Source organism: Adiantum capillus-veneris, chromosome 26 (assembly GCF_014529385.1).
Source record: "Adiantum capillus-veneris isolate H3 chromosome 26, ASM1452938v2, whole genome shotgun sequence".
Classification (NCBI taxonomy): domain Eukaryota; kingdom Viridiplantae; phylum Streptophyta; class Polypodiopsida; order Polypodiales; family Pteridaceae; genus Adiantum; species Adiantum capillus-veneris.
The window spans coordinates 116349204-116370982 of record NC_140956.1 but is presented as its reverse complement, the minus strand read 5'-3'; the positions used below and the strand labels follow the sequence as shown (position 1 = coordinate 116370982).

Genomic DNA, 21779 nt, shown 5'->3' with positions numbered 1-21779 from the left:
AAAATAATCAAGGCCTTAGAATTAATGTTCTAAGGACCCCATCTCATTTTTGTGCTCGCACTGACGCGGGTAATTTTCTGAGCGTGAAACTGAGGCTACTATCTACCCCTTATTGAAGACCTGATTTCCCAATCACTAAGGCTTCAGGGTATTTTCTGCTAGGGTCTCCTTGAGGTGCTCCGGCCCAAGTTTGGGCGTACCTGAGCCCTAGAACTGCTAGTTCTATTCTAATGTGCACACAACTAATTAGATAACTATTTCCTCGTAAATAAATTAATTATTTACCAAGTCTGACATTGTTACAGCTGCAGCTTACGGTAGCTTCCTTAGTGCAGATTGTTTAGTCTGGCTTTCCTTGATTTGTAGGAGTTTACGGCATAGATTGCTACATCTAGCCTTCCTAGAGTTTTACACTGCTCATATATATAGGGCCAGGGGGATACACATTTCATTACACATGTGATCATTGTATTAAGGGTCTCTTGCTCTGGTAGTCAGTGGGGGGGCTGATCGCCCCCTTTCCCCATCTCTGGCGTTTGTGTCTACTGTCTCTATCTCGTATCCCCTCTCACGCTTCCGCACACGCGAACTCTCACAAAGATGCCCCCCCCCCCCCCCCCCCCCCCCCCCCCCCCCCCCCTTCCTTGTGGAGATTTTGTATTAATAAAATGATACATTCTTACAAGCACATGAACCGAGGAAAGGACAATCTTTTTGCCATCTTGAAGTTTTAACATTGAACCACTAACTCTAGAATAGATGACCCCTTTGTGATCTTTTGAGAATGCACTTTGATTCCATATATGCCTGTGCATTTTTTGTACTGTTCTTAGAGAACATGGATTCTCTTTTATGCATATTATTCATGAAGACTTCAATTAACTAATTGTTGAAATTCAACTACCTGTGCTCGTTTTAATAGGAGTAAGCCTCTCCTTGAATCTACCCTCTTCTTGAGAAGATTTCTTTCTTGAAGAGGACCTCCAAAAAGCTCATACTAGGGGCTGTAAACTGTTTGGACAGCCAATCTATTTGCCGAAAAAGGCAAAATTCAGCGGTCTTTTGTAACAGACTTGGACACTATCACAAGACGGGCACCTCGTGCCAACGGAAAAGAACAGACTTTTAGCACTTCAATAACGACTGAACTGAAAGAGAGAGAGCACACGTGACACAGAGTGGCAGAATTCCACCCTAGGGAGTATTGCTCATGCTCCATAGCTGCCCTTCTTTCTTCAGCCGCTATGTGTTGAACTTCGCGTGCTTGCTCACGCTTAAGCTCCTTAGCTGCCCTTTGTTCTTCACAGTCTCTATCTATGGCGGCGCGTTGAACCTCTTGTTGTAGCATCATCTCCATCATCGACTTGACCAAAGTCTCCATAGGGCTTGGTGCAATCCTCCTGGTATAGAGACTTATTCTCCTCCAACTCCACTCTCATCACCTTCACGCAAAGTATCCATTCCGCTTCTGGTGATGATCATGCACTGAGTACTTTGGTTCTTGAAGTACTTGGGTACTTGGGTACTTGGGGTTCTTGGTACTTGGTGCGGCTTGCAATCTGCGTTTGAGAAGGCTTTTCTCTTACCCAAGCTCAACTCCTCCTTGTGGGTGCACCCTTGGCGGCCTTGCGCTCACACCAAGGACCAAAACAAAAGAGAGAATGGAAATTGTGAGAGAAAGTGCTCTGTGTGTGTGTGTGTGTGTGCGTGTGTGAGAGAGAGAGAGAGAGAGAGAGAGAGAGAGAGAGAGAGGGGGGGGGGGACGGGGTCCCAAACCCCCCTCTCTATTGCTAGAGAGGTATTTGCTTTAGATTGCACAAAATTTGGTGCAATGGTTCTAAATGCTGAGATGCTTGACGATGACGGTGACGACGACGATGACGGTGACCACGACGAGGCTAATGGGCTGAAATCTGGAAACGCTAGTGATGCTTGAGGGCTGAAAACTGAATCGCTGGTCTTAGGTTGAAATTTGCACTTGCTGTGACGACGGCGACGACGATGGCTGGGCTGTGCAATCAGAAGGTATGTAGCCACTCTAAGTGCGTGGACATGCACGTCCTGCGTAGAGGCTCACAAGGTTGCAAGAACACTTCCGAGGCTGTCCTAAACCCTAGAAGTAGGAGTTACAGCTTGTCCACATGCACATAGGGTTAGATGTGCACGTGACAACCAGAGCTCATGCAGCCTTGGGTAGACTTGAGAGGATGTGTTCGCAGGTTTAGTTTTAGGAACCTCGAACCAAAGTTTGGCTTTTTGATACTTTCGTGACCTCAACTATGATGTATGGGGTGCAGATTTGGGGCCTCTCAGTTGTTTGTCACGACAGAGCTGGCAGCACTAATGGATGGAAAGGGATGGAGAGGCCCTTGGTATCTATGATGTTCGGGATAATTAGAGCCAAGGCCTCAGCACCTCATGAGATTATTAGTAGAGCAGAGGTGATCGAGGCACTTACTAGATAAGTCTCTTTTATACATAGCTTGAGGGACCTTCCCAGAAACAGATATGCCCGGCTTGCTAGTCTTCTTGGCAGTTGGCCTCTCGGGGAGACACGGCCTGCTGGTATGGAAGATGACTTCTTGGTTCCAGATGCATGGTTTTAGCATGGACAGACTGCCTCCCTTTCAGTACTCTTTGGAGGCCCCCTCTCTCAGTGTGACACGGACAAAAATTACTGGACTTATCCTCCAAGACTTAATTCAAATGGACACCAGGAGGACTTGGATAGAGCCTACTCAGGAGTCGGGCACGGAGATGGCTTTTACAGAGAACATTTTCTCCAACTCACGACAGATGGCTTTGTAGTCTAGCCTAGCTATATGGATACACATTTATCATATGGGGTGCGGTGTGCTATTGGCCAAATACGCACATCCTCACACCAGCTTGAGATTGAGACTGACAGATATAAAGGAGTTCTGGCTGAGGCCAGGGTATGTCGCATATGCCATAGGGAGCCACAGACAAATCTACATTACATATGTCATTGCTCCGCATACTATGAGATTTGCGGGCAATTCTATTGCTTATTCAGGGAAAGTTTTGGACCACTTTCCAGAGTTATGGGATACCAGTGTAAGGTGCAGCGGAAGTGAATGTTGAACTTTCATCAAGATGAGTGCTCCGAACTGTGCTCAAGGGTTTCTTTTACTTACGGAAAGGAGAGCCTTCCGTTCCTTTAGTGAGAGAGTGCAAGTGATCACAAACAAAGTGGATAAACACTGTGAATGAAGGTGCATGAGATTGAGAGATAGAGAGAGAAGAATACGACACCAGAATGTTGTCAAACCCTCCTCCGAAGGCCCCATTCTCTATGGCGAGAGCGGTCTACTATTGATTGCACAAATTTCTACGATGCTTTGGACTTGCCGACGATGTCGACGACGATACGAGAACTTATGAAGCTGGGTCAAAACCATGCCTCCATTGTCGAAAGTGGGCTTGAACTGCTCGGATGGTCAAGGGGCTCATCGCGATGACCTTGGACGCCATCTCGGAGGTCTTGAACTCTATCTGATAGTAGCAGTGTCCGAGGAACTGAACATCCAAGATCTTGCCCACCTCTGCGAGAAGGTAGACCTGGAGAAGATCACGCAGCTCTCCTCTGCTGGGTCTAGTGTCGAGAATCTTGCAGATGACAAAAGTCGCCTGCAGGCGTTCCACCTCTGCGGCTAGGCTTGCTTGCTCTGTCGGTGAGAGAGCAAGTCGAATGGTGGGCTCAACGGGGTCGGGCGAGGGGACTTCATCGGAGTCCCTCTGTGGCGGAGCTTGAGCCTCCATCTGTGTGTGCTGCTGTGAAGAAAGGGTGGAGAAGCGTCGACAAACGGAAGACCTCCTGCTGGAATGAGCACGTCGAGGGTGCTGTCAAGGCCCGACAAGCAGGAATGGAGAGGCGAAAGACTAGAGGCAGTGTGCAGGCAGGCGGGGCAGTGGGCAGGGCAGCGGCGTGGGACGGACGGGCAGCGGGCAGGGCGCGCATGGAACGGGAGGGGAGCAGGGGGCGATGGCGAGCAGGGGGCGGGGGGGGGGAGAAAAGCAGCAGCGAGCACCGTCAAAGAGACAAAATACTTCAGCAACACGTCTCCAAACTCTTTCAACTGTATAACCATTCTTTAGCAAGCCATAGTCAGATTCACAGTTTTTTAAGATGTGGGATTTTTTTGACAGCATTTTGGTGTTATGGATTTACTATGTTTTGGGTGGAACGTTTCTCCTGTTTCTTTAGAATGTGAGTTGCGGAGAATCAAGCTATCATGTTCGACAAATATGGGGATTTCCACATTTACAAGGTGTTTTTCACAATTGAATCTTCATATGACTTCTGTTCTGGTCGTCTATGCAACAACTATTGAGGTTTTTTACAATGTCTCGTGATAATTGTCAGGAAGGACATCAATGGAAACACCAAAACTCCAAGACATGCAGACACGCATCAATAACATTTTTTGTCGTGAGTTCCATGCTACAGGTGGTAAAAGCGTGATGCTTATATAGTGGCTTTTTTGTGTGTGCAGACCAGTTCATATGGCCTAATCTTTGGCTGAATGTACTGAAAAGGTATCAATTGCGCTCGGGATTACTATGAAATCCTTGGTCTTAGCAGGGGAGCTACACAATCAGAAATTAAAAAGGCCTATTATGCGGTATTTTCACTTCCTATTTAGACATGTGCATTGTGCAATATGTCATTGGTATCACTATTTTGCTGACATGCTGCATTTGTTTCGATTGAATTGTATGCTCAGTTGGCCAAATTGCATCACCCAGATATGAACAAAGGAGACACGGATTCTGAAAAGAGATTTCAGGAGATACAAAAGGCATATGAGGTACTGAAGTTTTGAAAATGATGCAATAAAAGTTGTAAGGTAAACTCTAATTTTTGTGCTGCATCATTTGATGCTGCAGGTTTTGAAAGATGATGAAAAGAGAGCAATTTATGATCAGGTACATGCTTGTGCTTACGTTTTCTTCCAAGTATTCATAAGTGGAATAGTCCATTCCCTTGTTTCTTTAGTTGACTGGTATTATATTGAATGAAGAAAGAGGAAATTTATGCAGAGTGTAGCGATTTCTACAATGACATAGTAATCCTTGCAAGCCTTCTCAATGGAGTATCTAATTTTTTTTCTTATAGGTTGGACCAGATGCCTATGAACAAGCAGGTTCAGGTGGTGGTGGGGGACCAGGATACGATGATGGTGGCTTTGGCTTCCCATTTTCTGATCTCAATGAGATGTGGGGTCAGGTATGTTGAAAAACTGTGTGTATCTGTCATACGGGAAGTGCACAACTATATCAAAATGCTGAATTTGAAATCGGAGCTTGATAGAGAAAGACACCACAATGGGGACAAAAGATGGGTTGATCCCCCCATAAAGATACTTTTTGATTGATAAGGGGAAACTGCTGTTTTATTGTTTTGCGTGAAACATGTCCTTATATTGGTTATCATTCTGCCAAGTTGGCCACATCAACCCCCTACCATGAGGGAAAACTGTTCTCTGAAATAAGTGACAAAGATTATATTATTGGCTACATCATAGTGGGAGGAGGAAGAGCTACAGAGGTGCTGTGTAATGGTAGTAAACACCATGCTCCTTGGTGAAGAAAGGTGCTGGCCTCCATAGACGAGGGAATGTGTGGTGACATCTCTCAGACCTGTCTGAGATGCTATTATACCGTCCTCTTGAGTGTGTGGATCAGCTCAAGCGAAAAGATTTAACTTTCACTGCTGGTGGCCCAGGTTGACCCTTGAAAATGTGGAAACAACGAGCCCTCCATATTTGCTAGAGACCAAGGCTGCTGTCAGCTCTCATCGAAGATCTTGTTCCATGTTGCTATCAAGGAATCAGGCATGGGGGACTGCTGAGGCCGCCTGCCTGTAGCGTGATAGCCTGACTGTAGTCCTCCTCCTCATAGCCAAGTGCTGGACCAGAGCATTGGGTCCATCACTCAAAGAATTGTGAGCCAGACCTGTTGTGCCTGTGGGCAGTTGCTTAAGCAGTGTGGCTGAATGTCCATCGGATTGCCCACATCCAAGGCAAACGGAGGGATGCCCACTTTAGGCAAGCTAAACGTCACAGCTGCAGCGCTGCTCCCTTGTGAGATCAGTTACCACTGTGGCAGAGTAATCTTGTGAGACTGGTTGAGCAGAGTTGTGTCTGGAAGTCCAGGAGGAAGGCCTTGCTGGGTTGTCACTGGTATGGCTTCTTGTGACTTGTATAGCTGTCAAGATGTGACGGCCAAGTCCTGCAGTGTACTGGATGGAAGAAAGGATCCCAACGATGGTCTGCAGGCGGGTTGGGGTGGGGGTGTGGGGGGGATGTCATGTCGTAGGTACTTATGCATTGTCATGTTTGTAGTGGATAACAGAACTGCGGCCGCATGCCTTAGCCTTGGTCTTAATATTTGTGAGGCCTGTGTAGGGTATCATACTGAGTATGGTATATTCTATTGGTGCTCCAGAAATATGTGCTTATCAGTGGATATTTGTGCAATGTCATGTTTCTCTTTGGACTGAAAGCAGTTCACATGCCTGAGTTATATATTCAACCTTTGTGAGGCCTGCCTAGGTGTCTTACAATAAACAGATGAAAAAAAGTTGTCAAGTGTCTCAGTGTCAAGGTTTTCTATTCTTATTTTTGATGTTTTGCTAAGAATGTTAATGTTATTTTTACAGTTTGCAAAGGGTAATTTCGATTTTGAAACATCAGAAAATGTGGAAGTACCGGTAAGCTTTTATTGCTCTAATTACTGATTTTAACAAGGCAAACAATAATTTTAAGCATATGTATCTACTCCTGCAGTTTCAACTTTCATTTATGGAGTCTGTGAAAGGCTGTACGAAGACAATACAGTTCAATGCGAGCATACGATGCAGTAGTTGCAGTATGTGGTGGAAACTTCAGAGTTTTCACTTGCTGTGTTTTTTTGCCAAAATATTAAAGCTTTGCCTTGTGGATCTGCAGAGGGTATTGGTTTTCCTCCTGGTGCAAAGCCTCAAGTTTGCAAAGCATGCAAGGGTCGTGGTTCGGTGAGTTGTGACAACCGCATTACTTACATTCGAACGAATTTTAATAACAATTTCATTGGATTTGCCTTTGTTTTTCAGACATCTTTCAATAGAGGTTTCCTTTCTATCGAAACAACATGTTCAACATGTGGGGGTGATGGTAGAGTTGTGAAGGTATTATTCAATCTTTTTGTTGTCGAAAGTCCTCCATTGTCTGTAATGAAGGTGTTGCTTATTTATTTCTTGATTTCAACTGAAGACCAGCTTTATCAGCCTCTTTTTCCTGTATAGGAAAACTGTAAACCTTGCAAGGGTGCAGGAACAGTCCCAAAGCTTAAAGAAGTGGAGGTGGATTTCCGCCCCGGTAGGAGCAATATTAAAAGTTACCAGCACTTCCGATCTGGACTTTGTGCAGAAGTTGAGTGTTACCTGTTCTTTCAGGTGTGAAAAATGGTGAGGTTATAAGATTAACTGGTGAAGGTGGAGCTGGCCCCCGTGGACATGCACCAGGGGATCTATTTGTGAAACTAGAGGTAAAATATGGGATGTGTGATAGGCCTCGAGATATCAAAGCATCTTGAAGGGTCATAAATTTTAATGGCTGTGTGCGCGTGCGTGTGGTGCATGTGTGTTCAGGTCCTGCCAGATCCTGTTTTCCGGCGACAAGGATTAGATATCCATGTGGATTCATCAATAAGTTTCACTCAGGTATTACTGTGGTTGGTTACAAGTTTTGTCTGGTGAGAGGTATCCATTTCGTGCTAAAATCAATTGTCTTGTCTCTAGGCTATACTTGGAGGAACTGTTCAAGTTCCTACTTTGACAGGGCATGCAGTGCTGAAGGTGAGTTTCTTCTTTAATGTTTCATGTGACCTTTCTTGGAGACATAGGTCTACCATTTGAACACCTTCATCACATGGAAAATGGCCTGACATTGTATTCTTGATTGTAGGTTCTACCAGGAACACAACCAGGCCAAAAGCTTTGTCTAAGGGGGAAAGGTTTGTGGTTTCTTATGGTAATTTATGAAGATGGTTGTAAGATATATGTTGAGATCATGGACGATTTATACGTCTCCTGCAACGACAATCACGTAAAATATAAGACACTATTCTCTTATATTTTCAATATTTTGTGGCTATGGATCGTATGAGAATATTTCATGTCCATCAGCCCCTCCCAGTCAGAGTGAATTTTGTACCAGGAGTCACAGCTTTAGGTCAAGAGGATCTGTATGTGCGGGCAGGGTTTGCAACTTGCGGTGTAAGACTGGGCTGATGGACTTAAATAATGAGTGATTTGACTTTCATGTAGTTCCTCAAGCACCAACAAATTTGTCATGTTCTCTTTTGTATAGCTATAGAAATGTATAGCTTAACCAGGGTAAACAACAAGTTCTCATATACCCATCAAGGTGAGCTGGCAACAAATAATGTTGCCAATCGGCTTAGTGATGAAACATGTGTTGCTCCTCATTTTCTAGGTCATGGACAGTAGGAATGAGTGTTGTAGAGCTTTCTTTACTTTGATTGTGGAGCAATTAGATTTTGCTATTTATATTATTTCTGGGTTGCAGGAATTAAGCCTCCACATAAAGTTCCAGGTAATCAGGTTGTCAACATTCGCATAGAGATGCCAATGTAAGCACAAATATCTTTTCTGAATAGTATTATGTTCATCCGAAAACAATCTCTTACATACGCATCCATGCATGTGAACCAGGAATCTCACTCGACGGCAACGGCTAATCATTGAAGAGCTTGCGAAAGAGGAGAGTGAAGTTGAAACCCCAGCTGCAGCTGCTACGGGTTAGCCTAGTTTGCGTTGATGGACGGATGTGCGTATGGAGAGAAGGGGTATCTTCTGTATTGTGAGTATTTCTGAGTTCATGTTGCAAAAAGCCCTGATTGTTATCTTTGTAGATACATACCAGGATCATGTAGCTCAATACTGAACAATCTAGGCGGTGACATCAGCCGAGTATCTCTGGCAAATGATTTGGTTTGGAGAGCTGTGCATTGTTCGGAGGATTAAAAATTTGGGGGTTTAGTGTGCCAAGCTAAAGCTTCTTTCAATCCCTTTTGAAAGAGCGCACATTTTTGAGGATGTCAACTGCATTTTTTAGAGTCTTTATATTATACAGGCTTATTACAGTCTTCAGGAGACCGCCGAAGAGACAATTTTCGGCAAGAGTCACTTAGAAAATCCATCTTTTCTTTGCAGCAAGAAGCCATTTTTTGCTCTTAATTTGAATGATATCTAGGTGCCACACGCTATGAAGCAATGAGGAATACCAAAGTTTTTTATATATTGTATTTGACAATCATTGTAAGCCTCCTTTAGTCACACATTATTTTGATTCAGATTCTGGCGTCTTCTTTTATCCTTATGCCTCTTTTTTGGAAAATTCTGTATGCGATCTTAAGCATAAAGCTGAAGGTGTTGCTTGCAATCTTGATAATGACCTCCTTGCTTGAGTAAAGAAACCTGTTGCTGCACGTTTGTGGTTGGCGTAGCTGCTAATTTGCTTGGTGGTATTACCAGAGGCCTCTATTTAGACAAGTTTAAAAGCTTACTTTTGCTTTCATCTTCTCTGGTTGTACTAATTGCCATGCGAAGGTGACTTCCTCTTGATTTTTTGTGTGGAGAAGATAAATGGGCATGTTTTTGCAGCCTTCTCATGTGTCTCACATGCAGTTGTCCAAGTTGGCTCTCATTGTATGGGAATTGTGCTGAGAAATGACATTCTATAACATGGTTGGAAACTTGCAATGTTGTGGGCTTGAGAGTTCAAAGGCAATCAAAAGGCAATTGCACATCATTGTCAAAATAGCTGGGTCAAATTCTTGGCATTTATGAAAGCTATTCTTTGTTTTGCTGGAGGGGGTTTCAATAACGATTGTGGAAATGCTACAAAATTGTGTATGGCGGAGTACTCGGAACAAAAAAAACCATTTTCTTGGCCATGTATGATAAGGGCAAACTAGGCATACAACCAGGACTTGTGTCAAAGTCTAGGGTATCCGCCGGGATTTATAGCCCATTTTTTGACCTTGAGTCTCAAGCCCGTGTAATTACAATCAAGAATTTTTGTTTTTAACCGGGAAGTTTACACTACAAACCCGGATATGTGAGCATTGGTGAATTTTGAGCCAATCGGAAGTCTGGTAAAAAAGGGGTTGCTGATTTGTACTCTTCATTAGTGTTTGCTCACTCTTTGTTTCAGCACCAAACACAAACATCATGACATCAAGTATGATTATTGTTTACGATACTTCCCGCTATCAAAAGACCCAAGTACTAGGGCACACCACCATAAGGTAGAAATTTGACAGACAGATAATACTAGTAGGGGGTACCCGTTTCGTAAAAAGCAAACATCAAAGAAGTGCGTAGAGGTCGAATGCCGAAGTAGAATCTCTCTCTCTCTCTCTCTCTCTCACACACACACACACACACACACACACACACACACACACACACACACACACACCTCCAATTCATGTGACATTTTCCTCTCTATCATGCTTGTGTCGAATGACAACTTCAAGGTGAAGGCATAGCTGATCTGAGAGAGAGAGAGAGAGAGAGAGAGAGAGAGAGAGAGAGAGAGAGAGAGAGATGTGGCTGCCCATTCTTGGAGGTTGGAGTGCCACAGTAGCCTAAATAAAGGGAAAATAGAGATTCCCTCTATAGATGCTCTGTGTGTGTGTGTGTGTGGCATGGAAAGGGTTGTGGAGTACATGACAAAGATGGGTCAAAACCTCTCACATTGAGGTTACGAGCTCGTTGACCCATCTACGACGGGTCTCGCTTGCTCTTACCAAGGGGACAATCTTATATAGTATCTCAAGCTCTCTCATGAGCACACAAAGAAACACTCCTACTATATCTCTCTCATGTCTCTATTCTCTATACAAATGGAACATTAGTAGATAGCCATTAAAAAAATACCTTGGTTTAATTGACGGTCATAAACCCCAAAACGGTGAGATCCTCTGTCACAAACTAAAGAAGATACCAGGTAGAACTAAAAGGGAAATGAAAAAGTGGTTCGCATTTTGAGTCTTCAAGGTCTCTCTCTCTCTCTCTCTCTCTCTCTCTCTCTCTCTCCCCTATTGTTTGATTTATTTTTATTTGTACAATGCTATAAACTATAAGGTATGAATGATTTGATTGAAGAAACTTGGAAGGGAGGATATGTGGACGGACGCTTCTAATCATCGACAAAATATCTTGCCTTGTCTTTTGGACCACATCCCTCATGGAAATGCTAATTTTTAATCATGGAATCAAATGTAATTATAACACTTGATCTCTCCTCACATTATCTTATGAATTAGCAACAACAGTGCTTGAAAGAAACTTTCATTTAAAACCTTGGACAGACCTACCGAAGCTTCCAAGAGTGCTTGAAAGAAACTTTCTTTTAAAACCTTGAAAGACCTACTGAAGCTCCCATAAGTGTAAAGGTAAATTACTACTATATCACATATTGCCTCATCTTTGGTCCACATTCTTCATGGAAAGATTTATTATATTCCTAGTCATGGAATCAATTTATGACCATACCTCTCGACCTCTCCACAACATATTTTGCGTTAGCAACTATGCTTGACAAAAAAACCTCAAAAATTATGTGAGCTAATGGCAGCACCAAGCAAACACAATGTAGGAGTGAGAAGAAGAGAGAGAGAAAGATCGGCATGAAAAAAAAATTTTCTTCTAAGAACTTCAAAGACCTACAGAAGCTCCCATAATGTTAGAGGTAAATTGCTATTATATCATATGTTGCCCTATCTTTTGGTCCACATCCCTCATGGAAAGAATCATTTTATTTCTAGTCATGACAACCTTAGAATAGTCACCCATCTTGAATAATACTAATTGAGCTATTATAAAATTGTCACCCTTATGATCTCTTCACATTTTGCAAGCCAACCTCGCAATCATCAGCCCCTGCCTATTCGTTACTCTCTCTTCCAATGCCACATGGTATGCGTGAATATCCTTCCCCATAATAGAGAAGTATAGATACAATTGCTTTTTGAGAGAGAGAGAGAGAGAGAGAGAGAGAGAGAGAGAGAGAGAGAGAACTTCTCTCCATACAGACTCAAAAAGTCATTTACATTTATGGCCCATGCTATGCCAATTGCAAGTGGTTCAAGAGCAATATGTTCCTGACTACAAATAAAGAGAGAGATAAAATTTTAGCTCTATTTCTCGAACATTAAATGCTACAATTTTTAAAGGAAATTGTACAGTTTTGACGATTAACTGAGATGCAAGCATATTTGCAATAAATGCATTCCTAGAGACAACATTCTAATAATGAAGATTATGATGGTGCTTTTGTGAATGCACCATAGGTGGACATGACAACCTAAGCATTTTCAAGGCATTGCTAAGCAAAATTTGTTCTCTAAAAGCCTCAACTACAATCGTATCATCAATTAATTTGAGCATGTTAGGTATTCACATATGCCGTGTGCCTTCAATATGCAAGCATATGTGATTCATTTTGAGAGAAGCATCTGATTTGTATCATATGAAAATTTTGCCTTGTACATGCTACTATGTACCTTGAATGAGCACGCTCTCTGAGGCCAATGGAATAGGTGGGCAACCAAGCCAACTAGAGGCAATGGGGGCCATGAAGGACGCTCATGATGGGGGATGGGAAGCACAGGGTCTGGTGTTGCCAAGGATATACGGCGCCAGTGATAGTGCCACGGGCTATGATTAGGAAAAAAAAGGGGCATATGGCAAGGAGCTCAATCTATCGGAAAATATGGGCACGCAAGGGGCAAGCAAAGCGAGGTGGATAGCAACATGATGATCCAAAGCCCCAATGGTGCGCGCGCGCGCGCACACACACACACACACACACACACACACACACACACACACACACACACACACACACACACACGGAGAGAGAGAGAGAGAGAGAGAGAGAGAGAGAGAGAGAGAGAGAGAGAGAGAGAGAGAGAGAGAGAGAGAGAGAGAGAGAGACCTTGGTGCAGGTTGTCAGCTATTTCTCTTCGCCTCTCAATGCCTCCTCAATATAGCCTATAGAGGCTCCTCTTCTCAGGAAATGACTCTCTCTCTCTCTCTCTCTCTCTCTCGTGCCTCTTCACCTCCAGTAGCCCCACTGTGTCGCTTTGCCTCAACCTCCCACCTGATGAATCTTCACCTTCCTATCTCCCATAGACCAGCCTCCCGATGTTCACCACACTTCTTGTTGAGCCATGTGGTGTCCTTGAATGTTGGTCTCCTTAATAGAGTAGAAAGATGATTCTTTTTATTGAATGATGGTATCGCACTGCATACGCTTGCGAATTTAGCCTCGTAGTCCATTTAGGCTTTTGGAGGCGTTAATAACACATCTTTCTCTCTCTCTATCTCTGTGTGTGTGCATGGTTGTAATTTTGGTCTCAATGAGTACAAAACTTTTCATGTTAGTGTTGAAGCACTGGCTTGTGTTGTGGAGATATATAACTAACTAAAAATTAGTTGATACCACAAATTATTTGATATCTTTTGTAAACACATATGATTGTTAGATTATAGGCAAGCATAGTGAATCCAAAAACCATGCGTCCAAAGGCACTCTCGCATTCAGCCATGGTCCATTCCCACAATACTAAATGTGAAGTATATAACATGCACATATCCATTTACTCAACTTGCAACATACAATGTGACTCATGAGAGAGAGAGAGAGAGAGAGAGAGAGAGAGAGAGAGAGAGAGAGAGAGAGATGGATTTTATTATTGTCCTCGGAGGTCAAATATGACCTATGGGACCAAAGTTGCATGTGATGTAGTATGTGTATGGCTGATGAGTGACTCTCGATGCTCCAAAATTTTGGTGATGAGAGTCGCAATGGAGAGCCCACACTGTGGCTGGGAGAGGAAAGTGTGTAGGTCTAAGTCATGGCTGAAAATGTGAGAGAAGCAAGTTCGGATGTGACCAAAAGCTGAGCACTCTAGTAGTGTGTGGTACTCAGACTCTTGAACTTGCAGTGAGCATAATGTGCACAGTCGATTTGACTCTTCTCCATTGCTCCAACGCCTTGTCTCGCATCAAAGGAAATGGGAGCTAAACCGAATGGCTACGATAGTGCGTATCGCCGACAAGGGGATAGGCTCAAGCATGTAAGTGTGAGTACGGTTTCCTCTTTCAACGAAGAGTATGGTTTTGTGGTTGGAGGCAATATGACTGGTGTAATGTATGAAGCGTGACCCACCGGATTTCTCCCAAGCCATAATACATTGGCGTTGTAGAAAAGGTTCATTTACTTGGGAGTCAATTGAAGCATCATGTAGCAAGTGTAATGCATCCCATCTCCTAAACCACTTCTGTATGTCTTGCATCCATCCCGTGCTCAAGATCTTGCTTTTATGCGTCTTTTGAACATTTTTGCTTGCTTCCCATGCAAGTGTAGGAAGCCGATGTGAGGGGTTTTGACGCATCTTTATTATGTACTCCACAACCCTTTCCATGCCCATAACCTCAATTGGAAGAGATCCCGACTCAAGAAGTAGGAGCATATATGGTGTTTGTGTCTTAACTTGGAGAAAGTTTGTAAGAAAACGCTGCTGGACATTCTCAAACTCTTTCCAAGTAGACTTTGTGATGCTCACGCCCCACACTTCAACTCCATAAAGAAGAACTGGTGTCACCAATGCATCAAAAAGATGCTTTTTGAGAACCCAACACTTGATGTTTCCCGAATTACACACGTTCTCAAATACATAATATGCTCTCTTTCCCGCTTCCAAACGACGTATAGCACATTCATGCCACTTGTGATTGGACGGACACTCAAGGCCAAGGTACTTAATGCTCTCAATAACTTCAAGCGTCTCATTGTTGTACACAATGCATGGCTTCTCCTTATGGTTGGTTTTCACAAGCATAACCTTTGTTTTGGATTCATTCACAATCAAACATAACCTTTGTTTTGGATTCATTCACAATCACCCCACTGTTCCAATTGATCGTGCATAGACCAAAGAGAGTTAGTGACAACGGACATCCTTGTTTAACTCCAGTAGTGCTTACAAAAATTTCTGAAATTTCTCTTTCCATGCGCAATTGATAGATCACCTTCTCATAGATTCGAGAAACCGCAGGCTTAAATTCACTTGGCACTTGGATTTCTTCCATTCTTCTCCACAAATTGTTACGTGGAATCATATCAAAGGCTTTCTTAAAGTCCACAAAACGACAATACAATCGCTTGCCTTTCAATTGACTTTCCTCCATGAGAACACAAAGAGTGAGAAGATGATCAATGGTGCTACGACATCGGACAAAAACCCGCTTGTCCTTTTGCATGCTTGTCATTCTCTTCAGCGTAATCACTCAATTTCATCTCCATTATGCACCCAAACAAATTTGCCATAAGAGACCCAATCATTATAGTATGGTAGTTGTTAACATTCTTTACATCCCCTCCTTTATGCAAAGGCTTAACCCAATTAGTACTCCAATCATAAGGCATACCATGTTGAAGTGCAAGGTTGAACATATCACACATCCACTCATGGGTAAAATCTCCCATTCATTTGATCATCTTTGGCTTGATACCTTGAAGATCTCCCGTTTTGCGAGTGGCCAACTTTTCAAGCCCACCACATGCAAAAGAGAGCATCCATGAGAGTGAACCATAAAATGGTAAATTTTTAGCATTTTCTTGCTCATATAATTGCCTACAATGTGTGTGCTTATCCACAAGACTCAAATTTCCAAAATTCTCAACTCGCTTGCCCCTCAAGTTTCTTGCTCATATAATTGCCTACAATGTGTGTGCATATCCACAAGACTCGAATTTCCAAAATTCTCAACCCGCTTGCCCCTCAAGTTTCTCCAAAATCTTCCACATGTATGTGCCTTTTCTTGGACTTGTATAAGTTGTTTCTTTACTTCCCATTTTCTTCTCTTCTTTTGAATCAATGCCTTGTATGTATGCAAATGACTTTCATAGTTGTCTTTGTCCATAGTTGAATCAAGCTTTATCAAGGACTTTCGAGCATCTTAACATTCTTTATCAAACCACCTTTTGTGTGATCTATCTTTGTTGATACCATGGAGATGCTCTATGACAAAGCATTCTTCGGTACAAGAACAAATAACTTTCTTAAAAGCTTCCCATTTACTTACCAATGGTGCATCATATTGAAGCTTTGTTATCCATAACTCTTGCTCAACCATTTCAATGTACATTGGTGTCCGTTTGAAATCCATACATAGTAATAATTTCTCTTTCCTTTGGGTGAGATTATTATGCTTAGTTGCTTGTCCACATGAAAGGTCAATACATAAGGTGCGATGGTCGGATTTTGGAGTCCATTGGCCAAACATAAAACTCTTTATGCGATACATGATGGCTTTGGAGAGTAGCATATAGTTAATCACATTGTCTCCATTATGTCTCCTACATATAAATCCATTGGTTCCACTCCACAAAGATACACCATTGGCAACAATGAGCATACCCATGCTATTACACGTGTAAAAGTAACTTTCCATAGTAATCCGGCTCTTTCTCATCCATTGAAGTACGATTATACAAGTGAACTTCACTCCCTTGAAATGTATGGCATATCAAATTGTTGAGTATCATATTGCAATGTTCTTGTGCGAGCATTCATATGCCCAAATACAATAATATCACCTTCTCCTTTGAAATAAGCAACGAGCTCCTTATCTTTCTAGATGTACAAAAATAAGTAAAGTGTATGCAGGGGGCGGTTAGACAGAGCAAGCCTCTAAAAAATGAGGAGCTCCTTATTATTTGTAGATGTAAAAAGATAAGGAAAGTTATGTAGTGGGTGGTCTTAATATATACACTTTCCTTATCTTTCTACATCTACAAAAAATAAGGAGCTCCTCATTTTTTAAAGGCTTGCTCCACCCACACATCACTCTCTTCTCTTCCCTCTCCCACACCGCACCGCGCACACACATATCCATGCACATGCACTCATCAAGTGAGGCAACATTGCTAGCTACCTTTTGGCTCATGTTTCTCAATTGAGGTGATTTATGATGAGCATTTATAGGGATCATTTTGACCTCTCTTTCCATTGCTGACAGTATTGCACAAGCAATTTTTTCATCTTGTGCTCGTTTTTTGACAATGCATATTTCTATAACAGAGGCCTTTTTGTAATTCTTACATCAAGCGGAGTCACCACCATGGTTGACAAGTTACAATAATGTTGTTTTTCACATGATGTCTGTTGCAAACAAACTGGATGGGGACAACCACTCATTTTTGACATACATGATGTAATGTATGCCATAACATGTCCTTGGTGCAAAGGATTGTGCAGGGTTATATTGTAAGACTAGGCTTTGTAGATACAAGTTTCATGGCTGATGGTGCAAGTTTTGCTATTTTTACTGCTAGAGTTGTTTTCCTTACTACTAAGAAAGCACATTGGGATGCGCATGCTCATGCATTTTTTGTCATTTTCATTAAGCATTCCACTACACACATTCACTTAGCACAAACACCAAATATTCATGGGATAGGTTAGGTTCTTTGCAGATACAAATGTGGCAAAAGTTGTTCACCTATGTAAGGAGTTGGAATCAAGGTTATGAACAAGGAGGATGATATGGACGTGTTTCTTACAAGGATTAGAGATTTCAATGAGTAGTTGATTATGATTGGTGAGATCATTCCTAACAATAGTCTTGTGCAGATAATTCTTATCAGATTTTTTCTTATACCTTTCGGCATGTGATAGATAATGCTTTGAGAGATTCTTATCAGTTTTTTTCTTCTACCTTTCGGCATGTGATAGAGAATAAACCCAATGATGTAAAGTTTGAAGTCCTTGTCTCTATAATGTTGCAAGACATAAGAAAGCTAAAAGATTCAGCATGCACAATTTTTTATTGGAAGATTTTTTTGATGCAAAATATTGGTTGCTTTGTTGCCCCCTCTTGAGGTACGATCTAGATATCTATGTGAAGGCTCAATTTTGGGCAAAGTGTAGTGCTCTAAGTTTCTTGAGGATAATTCTGTGCGGGCTACTCGCAAATTGTAGCTTGTCCATACTACATTTGTGGTCCGATGTATACCATATTTTGGGAAAAATTTGCACTTCATGAATTTAATGAAGGTTATTTCAAGCATGAATGGATGGATCCTCTTAAGGCAATGTCTTATGTGTTTATGTGTTTCAAGAATTTTTTGATTATAGACAAAAAAGTTTCTGGTTATAGGTTATACTAAGGGTACTCCCCCTTCTAATTTATGGGGGAGGGGAGTATATGTTTAATGAATTTAATTCATTTTGCTAGGTTGTGGGATAAAACTCCAAATGTAAAGTGTTGGATACCCTTCAACAAAATGAAAATTTTGAGAGGAAAGACATATCATGGTGGATATGGCATAATCTATGGTTAAAAGGCATGCAATTTGGCTTGGATTGTCATGTATATTGTATATGTACTAAACAAGTCCACTAAAGTATTATAGTCTTTCACAAAATTTAACTTTTGGTTTACTTAAATAATTTTCTCTCACTAAAACTGTCACTCTAGTAGGAAAAAAGAAGAGTGGAAGGACCAAGGTTAAGATTATGGCAGAAAGGTATACCACATGACCTTATGGTTCCAAAAGATTGATGCTACCTTCACAAGTGTGTAGGGAATTGTGTAAGGGTTCCTATGCATACTACATTAGAGAGAGAAAACACATGTCAAAGGACAATGAGGTATGCAAGGAAGTGCACTCATGGCTAAGTGCCAAAAGATGAATGCCACTTTATAAGAGCATAGAAAATTCTCATAAGATCTCATAAGAATTTTACAAGACTCAAAATAGAAAAACACGGCTTATGGTGGGTAGAAACGAGATGCAAAGTAAGTAGAAGGGCATGTGGATAGGCCTGAGGGAGTTAACATTCATATGCTTGTTTAAAAACCCTAGAAAAGGCTAAATCTCCTTGTTTATACTCCAATTCTTTGGACTCTACCACTTTCTCCTCCCACAAAAATTCAAAGTTATTATTTTTGAAAAGGGAGAAAAAAGTAGTCTTCATTAAATTGGGCATAACTCTACCTCCTCGCTCATGCACTACTTGCCTACATTGGGACAATGCCACCTTATAGCTTTTCACATGCAATATTTTGAAGATCCCGAGTTGCCAATATTGTCCTTGAAGATATTGTCATGGTTTATGGGATACACTCCCCTTTAAATCAATGCAAACAAGGCCTTGCTACTTGAGATAGCTATAGCACTTAGAATATTTGGGTATGCTGCAAGATTCAATGAGTCTAGAGCGGGATACTTTCTCTACTACTCTAGCTATGCCAGTAAAGTTGAGGAGACAAATGTCAACCTCCTTGGGGGCTATAGAAGAAGAAACTTTTTGTGATACAAGGGTGACATGCCAAGTGATACCAAAAGAATAAAAAACTAATGTAAAATCGACAATATTTTACGCAAAGATATATATTTTGAACCTGGATCTTTTTAGAAAGAGGTACAAAGTTTCAAAGGGAATCATAAGGCTCCATCTTAAGGTCCTTTTGTGGTTGAGCAACATGGTTGTTGGTTGAGTGATCTCATCCTTTGTAATTGCCTCCTATAGAACCAATTGAATAATTCTTTTAGTGCATTGCTTCTTCTTTGCTCCCTCCCTTTCTCGTACATCTGAAAAATGGAGTCCTCACTTGATAGTGAGTTCTTTCCATTCCTTGAGTATTCCATGTTGCAAGGGGTCCTTGTTTTGCAAAATATGGTCCATGCAGGTAGAGATATGCTAAAAAAATAAATAAATATTATGCAATGTGGAAAACTATCTAAACTTTAAGAAGTAATAGAACACCCACCAAGTAATATGTGATGTCTTTTTCCCTCCAAGCATACGTGATAGTAGTTATTCAAAAGCTTTATTGCCTTCTTCTTGAATTCATCTACATAAGTAGTTGAGCTAACTTGTTGTCTCAAGACTTCTAAAAAATTATCGAGCTTCTTCCATATTTCCATTTTGTTGGCTACATCTTGTCTACTTTTGGATTTTGTAGTTATGACACAAAGATCCTTCCAACTATTCCACATAGCGCCAACTTGTTTACTGTCAATGGTTGCTCAAAATTCTTCTAGCTTTTGCTCCTTCGATTGAAACATCTTGCAAAACATCATCTGTCCCTTTAAAAAGAGTAGGATCTTTTTTTAGATGCACTTGACCACCATGGAAACCCATTCGAGAGAGGAAAGCTTCATGTTTTTCTATGCACTCATCTGCAAGTGTACTTGAATTAATAGAATATGCATAACCAAGATGTAGTCAAAGCGATTTGTCCAAGATTCTAATCTCTGCATGCATTGAACATATATATACATTTTTCAATCTATTGCTAGAATTGAATCCCGAATCATAAAAGACGATGAAATTCACATTATTCGATGGTGGTTTCCCAACCTCATGTTCTGTAAGCCATCTTCTTGTTCCAATTATTTCCATGCAATACAAACATGGATACTTGGTATTGGCACCTCCACATACACCAAACATGCACTTCAGTGCCTTAAGGTCATCACTCAAGTGCCATTCTACAATGAAGTCACCCATGCCATCTACATGGAGTTGTTCACTTGTATTTTGGTTCTATATTACAGAAGGGATGCCGGTTTTGCAAAAAGAGCCACTTTAATGTATCATGGTTCTCTACTGGTATTGGAGCTACTCCAATCCACCATAGTTTCATTTTTGATTGATTTTTGTGACGTGGGAATCTAGCTTACCTTGGCTATATTTCAATGCTCTATTCATTAGGGATACAGATACTCTTTCCTCTTTTTGACATTTTTAAATTTGAGCATCACCCAATTTCATAGCAAATATACATTTTCCTTCACAATTTACTTCTCGCATTTTATAGTATCTCACCATGGTAGATTGGACTTTTTTAATACTCATCCAAATGTTAATAAAAACATTGTACTCAAAGGAAGATTTCTTCTTCTATTTTTTGTAAGGCATCGTTCCCTCAATATGATAGTATTCTCCAAAATGTTTGGGTATTTTTTCATTTAGCAGGGTCCTCACTTTCCCAACATTGTGAGGCTTAGGCAACCCAAAAGCTTTAATCTTGTAATACTTAAGGACCTATGACAAGTTTTAGAGATGCATCTATACCCCCTTCTACTCACTCCCATTGTGTCACAAACTTCTTGCATTTGGGAAGGTTGGACCAATAAACCCATATCTTTTAGTAAACTTTGAAATATCAATTTCTTCTTTCGATTTTTGGGAAGTTTCAAAAGTTTCAAAATGTCACTCTTGTTCATTACCTCATTCAAGAATCTCACCCTTTCCTGAGCATTAGACATATCAAATCCTAAGAGTCTGGTCACATATTTTCTAGTAATTTTTAACCTTTTTTTTCTTTTTCTAGATTCTTCTAACAAGTTTATTACATCTCTCATTTGTTTCACTCGTGCTCTTAATCCTATTGGAGTTTCTTTTAAGGTTTTCATCTGATGATTTTCTTGTTTTAGAGAGGCTATTTGTTTTTTTCAACTTCTAAAATTCTTGTTGCATTCAAAGACAAAGAAGTTTGGAGATATTGAATGTAATGTCCATGATTACTGTGTAACTGAGATAGCCTAGAGCTATATCCTAGTAAGCCATCAATCCCATCTCCAACAAATCTCATCAAATCATGGGGTGTGTGAAAAGATGGATACCTTCTAGTGTTGGGATCCGGTGGATACAAGCTCCCA

The 21779-nt window shown here is 41.3% G+C and overlaps 1 protein-coding gene across 6 annotated transcripts in view; it reads left to right on the top strand.

The window, feature by feature from the left end:
* Window positions 1–9401, top strand: part of LOC147424040 (chaperone protein dnaJ GFA2, mitochondrial-like) — a 51040-nt gene extending 41639 nt beyond the window's left edge. The window contains exons 3-20 of one of the 6 annotated variants that reach the window (XR_015186554.1): window positions 4229–4292; window positions 4388–4471; window positions 4561–4646; window positions 4749–4832; window positions 4912–4950; window positions 5141–5251; window positions 6686–6736; window positions 6813–6894; window positions 6975–7039; window positions 7118–7192; window positions 7310–7382; window positions 7460–7551; window positions 7655–7726; window positions 7805–7861; window positions 7971–8019; window positions 8595–8658; window positions 8741–8888; window positions 8982–9401. Coding sequence is in view for 5 of the 6 variants with exons in the window: in XM_086501223.1 (XP_086357349.1) it covers window positions 4229–4292; window positions 4388–4471; window positions 4561–4646; window positions 4749–4832; window positions 4912–4950; window positions 5141–5251; window positions 6686–6736; window positions 6813–6894; window positions 6975–7039; window positions 7118–7192; window positions 7310–7382; window positions 7460–7551; window positions 7655–7726; window positions 7805–7861; window positions 7971–8019; window positions 8595–8658; window positions 8741–8831 (1239 nt within the window). In the remaining variant the exon portion in view is untranslated. Of the gene's footprint in view, window positions 1–4228; window positions 4293–4387; window positions 4472–4560; window positions 4647–4748; window positions 4833–4911; window positions 4951–5140; window positions 5252–6685; window positions 6737–6812; window positions 6895–6974; window positions 7040–7117; window positions 7193–7309; window positions 7383–7459; window positions 7552–7654; window positions 7727–7804; window positions 7862–7970; window positions 8020–8594; window positions 8659–8740 lie in introns of all 6 variants that reach the window. The other 5 variants (XM_086501223.1, XM_086501222.1, XM_086501221.1 and 2 more) reach the window with 5 other exon arrangements.
* The last annotated feature ends 12378 nt before the right edge of the window (window positions 9402–21779 follow it).